The following is a 9,937-nucleotide window of genomic DNA, read 5'->3' on the forward strand; positions in this document are numbered from 1 at the left end:
TGTCTGGAAGATTGTGTCGAGTTGATAGATGGAGGAATTGAGTTTTGAGGCATTGAAAACTACTAGATTTTCTCTGCCCCAATCGGAAATCTTAGAAAGATCGGAAGTCAGGCGTTCCGTGGCGTCCCTGCGTGATCTGTTGACTTCCTGAAGGGTTGGTCGTCTCTGAAAGAACGTGGAAAGATGTAGGTGGTATCATCAGCGTAGGAGTGGATAGGGCAAGAAGTTTGGTTAAGAAGGTCATTAATGAATAATAGAAAGAGAGTGGGTGACAGGACAGAACCCTGAGGAACACCACTATTAATAGGTTTAGGAGAAGAACAGTGGCCGTCTACCACAGCAGCAATAGAACGGTCGGAAAGGAAACTTGAGATAAAGTTGCAGAGAGAAGGATAGAAGCCGTAGGAGGGCAGTTTTGAAATCAAAGCTTTATGCCAGACTCTATCAAAAGCTTTTGATATGTCTAACGCTACAGCAAAAGTTTCACCGAAATCTCTAAAAGAGGATGACCAAGACTCAGTAAGGAAAGCCAGAAGATCACCAGTAGAGCGACCTTGACGGAAGCCATACTGGCGATCAGACAGAAGATTGTGAAGTGACAGATGTTTGAGAATCTTCCTATTCAGGATAGATTCAAAAACTTTAGACAAGCAAGAGATTAAAGCTATAGGACGGTAGTTTGAGGGGTTAGAACGGTCACCCTTTTTAGGAACAGGCTGAATGTAGGCGAACTTCCAGCAGGAAGGAAAGGTAGAAGTCGATAGACAAAGTTGGAAGAGTTTGGCCAGGCAAGGTGCAAGCACAGAAGCACAGTTTTGAGAACAATAGGAGGGACCCCATCAGGTCCATAAGCCTTCCGAGGGTTTAGGCCAGCAAGGGCATGGAAAACATCATTACGAAGAATTTTGATTGTAGACATGAAATAGTCAGAGGGAGGAGGAGAGGAGGGACAAGCCCAGAATCGTCCAAGGTGGAGTTGTGAGCAAAGGTTTGAGAAAAGAGTTCAGCTTTAGAGACAGAAGAGATGGCAGTGGTGCCATCAGGATGAAATAAAGGAGGAAAGATGAAGAAGTGAAGTTATTTGAGATGTTTTTGGCTAGATGCCAGAAGTCACGAGGAGAGTTTGAGTTTGAAAGATTTTGACATTTCCTATTTATGAAAGAGTGTTTGGCAAGTTGAAGAACAGACTTGGCATGATTCTGGCAGAGATATAAAGTGCATGAGATTCAGGAGATGGAAGGCTCAAGTACCTTTTGTGGGCAACCTCTCTATCATGTATAGCACGAGAACAGGCTGAGTTAAACCAAGGTTTAGAAGGTTTAGGTTGAGAAAAAAAATGAGGAATGTACGCCTCCATGCCAGACACTAACACCTCTGTTATGCGTTCAGCACAAAGAGATGGCTCTCTGACACGGAAGCAATAATCATTCCAGGAAAATCAGCATAATACCTCCTCAGGTCCCCCAACTGGCAGAGGCAAAACGCCAGAGGCACCTTCGCTTTGGGGGATCCTGTGGAGGGATTGGAGAAATAGGACAAGATACAGAAATGAGATTGTGATCGGAGGAGCCCAACGGAGATGAAAGGGTGACAGCATAAGCAGAAGGATTAGAGGTGAGGAAGAGATCAAGAATGTTGGGCGTGTCTCCAAGACGGTCAGGAATACGAGTACGGTGTTGCACCAGTTGCACTAGGTCATGGAGGATAACAAAGTTGAGGGCTAGTTCACCAGGATGGTCAGTGAAAGAAGAGGAAAGCCAAAGCTGGTGGTGAACACTGAAATCTCCAAGAATGGAAATCTCAGCGAAAGGGTAGAGGGACAGAATGTGCTCCACTTTGGAAGTTAATTAGTTGAAGAATTTACTATAGTCAGAAGAATTAGGGGAGAGATAAAACAGCACAGATGTCGTAGCCAGATGGTGGAAAATTCGGAAGACTCAAGAGCGTGGGCACGAGAGTAAGTTAAGTCGTTGCGTACATAGACGCAACATCCAGCTTTGGATTAAAAATGAGAATATAGAAAGTAGGAGGGAACAGAGAAGGGGCTACTGTCAGTTGCCTCAGGCAGCTGTGTTTCGGTGAGGAAAAGAAGATGAGGTTTAGTAGAGGAGAGGTGGTGTTCCACAGATCGAAAATTAGATCTAAGACAACGAATGTTGCAGAAGTGTGTGTGTGTGTGTGTGTGTGTGTGTGTGTGTGTGTGTGTGTGTGTGTGTGTGTGTGTGTGTGTGTGTGTGTGTGTGTTTGAGCTGAGTGTGCAAACCATTACACTGCGCGGTTTGTGTGTGTGTGTGTGTGTGTGTGTGTGTGTGTGTGTGTGTGTGTGTGTGTGTGTGTGTGTGTGTGTGTGTGTGTGTGTGTGTGTGTGTGTGTGTGTGTGTGTGTGTGTGTGTGTGTGTGTGAGCAGTAAGCGGTCCCAAGTTGTCCCACCTAATGCACGGCCGTCACATACATTACGTGAGAACTTTCACACAACTTAGGGGCACTGTATGCTTTCTTTAGTGTATGATTAAAAATGGATACAGAATGTTAACAATATCATAATAATCAATGTGCCATGCATCAATCTGTATGGACCTGGGATTTAATATAACAATATTTTATCACATATCACTAGAGAACATGTAGCAATGGTGCCATCTGGTGGTTTAGTTCTGAAAACTATCCATTCCTTCACGTATAAAAGTTATTGTAAATTTTTCTTTTCATGTGTGTTTCATTTTACAATTTTTCTTTTCATGTGTGTTTAATTTTATGTGCTAGTACATCTTTGTGAATGAGATGAGGTGGGTAGGACAAAATTATATGTGTGCTTTTATCTAATAATCTTGGCCTGAACAGTGAGGATGGTTCGCTGTACAAGACAATATAGCTATTCACATACACGTTTGTTCAAGTGCTTGTGCATCTCATAGACTGAGATATTACCAAAGAAAATGTTATGCTTCAGCTGTTTTCATTGGAGCAACTTTTTTTTACTTCATCTGTTTTCATTGGAGCAACTTTTTTTTACTTCATCTGTTTTCATTGGAGCAACTTTTTTAATCTAATGTTTTAACTTCTTGCAACAGGGAAGATAACACAGAAACTTGCAACACGACATTGTATAAGCATGTGAAGGCATAACACTCCTTGTATCAACATTCGCATGTCTCAATGACTCACCGAACCACCTGCCAACTTTATATACTTGGTTGTCTTTCTATTATTTGCTTTATATCTTTCTCCCTTTTGTTTTTCTAGCACCTTCTTGAAAATAGATATTCCACAATCTTTCTATTGTGTCGAGTTGATAGATGGTGGAATTGAGTTTTTGATGCATTGAGAACTACTAAGTTTTCTCTGCCCCAATCAGAAATCTTAGAAAGATCAGAAGTCTGGCGTTCTGTGGCGTCCCTGCGTGATCTGTTGACTTCCTGAAGGGTTGGACATCTCTGAAAGAACGTGGAAAGATGTAGGGTGGTATCATCAGCGTAGGAGTGGAAAAGGCAAGAAGTTTGGTTAAGAAGGTCATAAATGAATAATAGAAAGAGAGTGGGTGATAGGGCAGATGAATGAGGAACACAATTGTAAATGGAATTAGGAGAAGAACAGTGGCCGTCTACCACACCAGCAATAGAACGGTCGGAAAGGAGACTTGAGACAAAGTTGCAGAGAGAAAGATAAAAACCGTAGGAGAGCAGTTTGGAAATCAAAGCTTTGTGCCAGACACTATCAAAAGCTTTTGATATGTCTAACACGACAGTAAAAGTTTCACCGAAATCCTTAAAAGAGACTCAGTAAGGAACGCCAGAAAATCAGCAGTAAAGCGACCTTGACGGAAGCCATACTGGCGATTAGATAGAAGATCGTGAAGTGACATGTTTAAGAATCTTCTCTATTGAGGATAGATTCAAAAACTTTAGACAAGCAAAAAATATAAGCTATAGGACTGTTGTTTGAGAGATTAGAATGGTCACCCTTTTTATGAACAGGCTGAACGTAGGCAAACTTCCAGCAAGAAGGAAAGGTAGAAGTCGACACGCATTGTTGAAAGAGTTTGGTCAGGCAAGGTGCAAAGCACGGAAGCACAATTTTTTATAACAATAGGAGGGACCCATCAGGTCCATAAACTTTCCGAGGGTTTAGGCCAGCGAGCTCATGGAAAACATCATTACGAAGAATTTTGTTTGAAGACATGAAATAGTCAGAGGGAGGAGAGGGAGGGACAAACACAGAATCATCCAATGTGGAGTTGTTAGCAAAGGTTTGAGAGAAGAGTTCAGCTTTAAAGACAGAAGAGATGGCAGTAGTACCATCAGGATAAAATAAAGGAGGGAAAAATGAAGAAGTAACGTTATTGAAGTTGTTTTTGGCTAGATGCCAGAAGTCTCAAGGGAAGTTTGAGTTTGAAAGATTTTGACATTTTCAATTTATGAAGAAGTGTTTGGCAAGTTGAAGAACAGCCGGCATGATTCCGGGAAGAAATATAAAGTGCATGAAATTCGGAAACTGGAAGGCTCAAGTATCTTTTGTGGGCAACCTCTTTATCATGTATAGCACGAGAACAGGCTGTGTTAAACCAAGGCTTAGAAGGTTTAGGTTGAGAGAAAGAATGAGAAATATACGCTTCCACGCCAGACACTATCACCTCTGTTATGCGTTCAGCACAAAGAGATGGGTCTCTGTCAAGAAAACAGTAATCATTCCATAATACCTCCTCTGGTCCCCCCAACTGTCAGAGGCAAAACATCAGAGGCACCTCCTCTTAGGGGAATTCTGGGGAGGGATTGGAGAAATAGGACAAGATACAGAAATGAGATTGTGATCGGAGGAGCCGAACGGGGAAGACAGGGTAACAGCATAATCAGAAGGCTTATTAAAGGTAAGGAAGGAATCAAGAATGTTGGGCATACCTCCAATACGGTCAGGAATATGAGTAGGGTGTTGCACCAGTTGCTCTAGGTCATGGAGGATAGCAAAGTTGAAGGCTAGTTCACCAGGATGGTCAGTGAAGGGAGAGGAAAGCCAAAGCTGGTGGTGAACATTAAAATCTCCAAGGATAAAGATCTCCGCGAAAGGGTAGAGGGACAGAATGTGTTCCACTTTGGAAGTTAAATAGTTAAAGAATTTACTATACTCAGAGAAGTTAGGGAACATATAGACAGCACAGATAAATTTAGTTAGAGAGTGATTGTTGAGTCTAAGCCAGATGTAGGAAAACTCGGAAGTCTCAAGAGCTTGGGCACGAGAGCAAGTAAAGTCGTTGCGCACATAGACGCAACATCCAGCTTTGGAACGAAAATGAGAATAGAGAAAGTAGTAGTGAACAAAGAAGGGGCTGCTGTCAGTTGCCTCCGACAGCTGTGTTTTGGTGAGGAAAAGAAGATGAGGTTTAGTAGAGGAGAGGTGGTGTTCCACAGATTGAAAATTAGATCGAAGACCGCGAATGTTGCAGAAGTTAATGTAAAAAAAGTTGAGGGAGGTGTCAAGGCATTTTAGGTCGCCAAAGAGAGAGCAGTCCGACCTGGGGACATTTCTGGTGTGTGTGTGTGTGTGTGTGTGTGTGTGTGTGTGTGTGTGTGTGTGTGTGTGTGTGTGTGTGTGTGTGTGTGTGTGTGTGTGTGTGTGTGTGTGTGTGTGTGTACTAGACCACAAAAAAATGTCTTTAAGGAACACAACAAATGGTGATAACATAGATTCATTTAGAAAGAGAGACACTTGATCATCATTGCAAGACAGGAAGTTTACAACAAGTAAAAATACGTTTTCATAATACCTAATAGTATTCTCAGGTATTCTTACTTCACATGTCCATATGACAAACCACTTGTAGTAAAGAATAAGAAATTAATAAACAAATAGAATAGGTAATAGTAAGCATCATAAAACGCAATGAATAAAAAACAGATTAACAAGAAGGCCATCACAAGACTTAAAACTGACCTTTGAGAAAGTCCTTTAAGTTACAGTAAGTACACATACTGGAATAGGAGAGCATAGGCCAAGCACATACTCACGTGAAGCACGGGGATGTAGAATAGTCTCTCTGTGGTGGGATGAGCCAGCATTCATTGAGTGGTCGAGACATTCAAAACACGAGACTATTCATCCCTCGCTAACTACTCGTGGCACGCTGAATATGGAGCACAAGGTGTTTTTTCATGGTTTAAGCGATAGATTACCAAAATCCTTAAATTTTCTAAGGGATAAAAAGTCTTGAGAATCCAGCTTACCATATCTATGACTTTTGAAAACATGTTAAGTTGAAAGAGCGAAGCGTTTTTTAATACAGGCCAAACTTTGACTACTGAAATATTCGAACTGTGCTTCACACGTGGATAAAACTCGCGCTTTGCCTCAAAAGCCACTTAACTTCCACGAGTCAAGACCTAAACTGAAGAACAACTCAGTTTCTTACGTCATCTTATATGAGAAAGTATGGTAGTGGAGGCAAGTTTAAGTCTCACATGCCTGTCCGTCTCGCAGCTGCCACACCTAAACCTCTTGCCAGAAAGAGGCATGACTTCACAGATATTTAACAGATATTTTCAAGAAACGAGGCGAACGCCAACACTCAGTATATATTTTCATATTTCTTTTTATAATTTTCCTCATACGTATTTCTATTTGTATTTTGCACCCTCAATAAAGAAAGAATAGCTGTCAGTCTGTTTTTCTGCATCTTTAACAACAGACAAATTGCCAAATCAAAACGTAGTTGTGTGCAGATTTCAGTAGGAATCCTAACTTATAAGTCTTTGCCACTACTACTACTACTACTACTACTACTACTACTACTACTACTACTACTACTACTACTACTACTCCACCACCACCACCGCTACTTTTCCTACTATTACTACTGCTACTACGAATACTACGAATACTACGAATGCTATGAATACTAATACTAACACTAAAAACTGATACTACTGCTGCTGCTACTACTACTACTACTACTACTACTACTACTACTACTACTACTATTATTACTACTACTACTACTAGTAGTAGTAGTAGTAGTAGTAGTAGTAGTACTAGTAGTAGTAGTAGTAGTAGTAGTAGTAGTAGTAGTAGTAGTACAAAGCTCAAGGTACACGTATCACCCTCCCACCCTGCCTTACCCAGTCGGTGTGAGACTGGAAACTGAAAAAGAATGGTTGTTAAATTAAGGCTTGTAGAAGCAACCACGGGGTTTGCAGGAAATATTTCCCCACCACTTCTCCCTTCCTCACGTCCCACGGCTTCCTTCTGCTTCAGCCATCCAGCCTTTATTCTCCAGCTTCTCTATTACAATCGGTCATCCAATCCTCCGTCGTCCAGATTCACTATTACTACTACTTGATCAGAATGTGAGCAAAGGTATCAGAGATCAGGGTTTCTCACACTGGGACATAATGGCAAGAAATTTTCAGGCCTCATTGGACAAAATTAAGAAAACTTTATGCCACAGGGATACGCAGGGATCACACAACATCTCACAGTAAGCAAACGTTCTAATCTTGCTAAGTTTGCTTTTACCTGGATATTTTATTGTCTTCTGTTTATTTTAGTTTCATCTTTTTTATAAAAAGTTAACTGAAATCATAAATTCCATTAATTTACATACGAATTTCAAATACAAATAACAATTACTATATGAACATTCCAAGAAGCAGTTACTCAGGGAACACGAGAACTCATATTGCCTTGAAGGGAGACACTGCCGAAAAAGGCTGAGAGACTCCTTCATAAATGACAGTTACCCAATCGCGTGCCTTTCTCTCAAAATAATTCAACACCATTTCAACATCACAGGCGACAGATACACCTCTTGGTGAGTTTCGCAAGCATCAAGGGCACTGCAAGTATATAATAAATAAAGAGATAGAATTTGTCATGACTCCAGTGAGCATCGCCGACTACGTGCCTTTCCTCGTCTCTTCACCCAGCATGATGTGAGTGTTGCTTAGCAAGTTTCCTTATGCTCGACAACCACCTCTGCCTTGCCTCTCAGTGCAGGTCCTGAATGAGTCTCGTAACGGAGGATGTGACACGGCGAGGCATACAATTTTCTCTTTTCTTCCTGTTCCTCATATCAAACAAAGAATGTGGTCTATCTAACCCATCATATTGTAATATGTTCAATAATGATACCCAGTTAATTTTGTACTACATATTTTATCGCGGAGACTGGCTCAGGACCATCCACGTGACTCAAGGCGAGACTCATTCTGACCTTTGATGCTTGGACGAGGCAAGCGAGAGCCTCGTGAACTAAGCACCTTAGACGCTTGTTTTCTCGATTCCAACAGGGATAATCTCTTTCCTCAGGCTTCGTCTTGTACTTATGGCAGCGGCGGTGGCGACGGTGATGGCCTCGCCCGCCATCCCACTGGCAGCCAAGGCGATGTACAACCCGTACCTCTTCCAAGGTGACATAATGGGCATCGCTGGACAGGAGCCTGGGGTAAGGCACTGGGGATGCTCCCTCAGGCCTGGCACAGGAACATATGAGAAACACTCTTTGTCCTCTCGATAGAGACTTGCCTATTTCTGTGACAATCAACACAACATTTTCGTCATTCCGTCAAATAACACTGTTTGTCGTGTGTGTAGAACGAGAGGGCGGCCATCCTGGGACCTCAGTACCTGTGGTCCGGCGGCGTGGTGCCCTACGTCTTCGGCAGCTCCATCAGTAAATAGCTTTTCCTTCATGAAAAGAAATACAGCCAGTTTATGGTTAAATTAAGCTTAAAATGGTTTATACAGTTTGACAGTAGATTGATCAAACATTAGCATCAAGCTGTTACGTTACTATTCTGTTCCTTCGTTGCAGCTCAACATCAGAGAAACATAATTGTTCAGGGTATGATTGACTTCCATGCCAAGACCTGCATCAGATTTGTCGAGAGAACCGCACAGCGTGACTACATCGAGATTGTCTCAGATTACCAAGGGTGAGTTGTGTGAGACGCGGGAACCAATCTTTGAAATGTTCCTTGTGAGTCTGCGGTGCGGCTCAGTTCCCGATGTGCTCCCTTCTTCCTCATGTCTGTCCATCCCACAGGTGCTGGTCCTACGTGGGCAAGGTCGGAGGTAATCAGTACCTCTCTCTTGAAGCCAACGGCTGCATCGCGGTGGGAATAGCCATCCACGAGCTGATGCACGCTGTTGGCTTCTACCACGAGCACACACGCAATGATCGCGACAATTACGTCACCATTCACTACGAAAACATCATTCCAGGTGATGTGAAAACTATCACTTAATTTTTTTTAAAGCTCTGTTTATGATCTGCATGAGAGTCTGGAATTTACTTCCTCTTGCATATTCTCTTCCCAATCAGGTATGGAGTCCCAGTTCAATAAGGACAGCTACTATCAGTACGTGGGCGAGGGTTACAACTACGCCAGCATCATGCACTATGGCATGTACACCTTCTCCAAAGAGTGGGGTGTGAAGAAGACAGTCGAGCCCAAGGACCCCAACGTGGTGCTGTATGAACCCTGGGAGAAGTACGAGATGAAACAGAGTGACGCCAACCAGATCAACAACCTGTATGCCACCGAGTGTGCCCGCCGCCACTAAGAGTTAGAAGCAATAAACTCGGGAAATGCTCGCTTCCGCTGAAATTAACTTTCCATCATATCTAAAGTTTGCTGTTTTTGTTTAATTTTCTATAGTTTCCCACGATGACGAATTTGGATAATTTACAAACGCATTGTTCAGATTTTCTTTACCTTCTTAGTTCCTCAACACAATTTTCATTCATCTATTATATTTTAATTTTTCTCCTAGGACATTTGATGTAACTACTAACTTTTTAAGTAGGTATGTGTAATTTTTTCACATGTATAAAAAAAGATATTCATTCCTTGCATATTTTTTATGCATGATTGTGACGAGTTACAAAAGAACTGTGAAGATGTTAGCTTAATTCAGCTGCAATAGAAGAAATAAATCATTGTTAATA

At 42.0% G+C, this 9,937-nt stretch overlaps 1 protein-coding gene across 2 annotated transcripts; it reads left to right on the forward strand.

The window, feature by feature from the left end:
• Positions 1-7,411: 7,411 nt before the first annotated feature.
• On the forward strand, positions 7,412-9,937 carry LOC123514937 (astacin-like). Of its 2 annotated transcripts, XM_045273201.1 has the most exons (7): positions 7,412-7,465; positions 7,780-7,919; positions 8,296-8,431; positions 8,581-8,659; positions 8,801-8,921; positions 9,032-9,210; positions 9,311-9,937. In XM_045273201.1, the coding sequence occupies exons 1-7, from the start codon at positions 7,427-7,429 to the stop codon at positions 9,550-9,552; spliced, it is 936 nt and encodes a 311-aa protein (XP_045129136.1). In that variant the 5' UTR covers positions 7,412-7,426; the 3' UTR covers positions 9,553-9,937. The 2 variants fall into 2 exon arrangements, with proteins under 2 accessions (XP_045129136.1, XP_045129137.1); XM_045273202.1 differs by lacking the exons at positions 7,412-7,465; positions 7,780-7,919 and adding an exon at positions 7,940-8,024.

The sequence above is a fragment of the Portunus trituberculatus genome, chromosome 38, assembly GCF_017591435.1.
Source record: "Portunus trituberculatus isolate SZX2019 chromosome 38, ASM1759143v1, whole genome shotgun sequence".
In the NCBI taxonomy this organism is placed as follows: domain Eukaryota; kingdom Metazoa; phylum Arthropoda; class Malacostraca; order Decapoda; family Portunidae; genus Portunus; species Portunus trituberculatus.

Bases quoted from the DNA above. Each gene is read 5' to 3' on its own strand.
- LOC123514937 (XM_045273201.1), top strand. From the start codon at position 7,427: ATGCCACAGGGATACGCAGGGATCACACAACATCTCACA. The intron at 7,466-7,779 runs GTAAGCAAACGT...TCAACATCACAG, and splicing joins GGATCACACAACATCTCACA to GCGACAGATACACCTCTTGG. The intron at 8,660-8,800 runs GTAAATAGCTTT...CCTTCGTTGCAG, and splicing joins CGTCTTCGGCAGCTCCATCA to CTCAACATCAGAGAAACATA.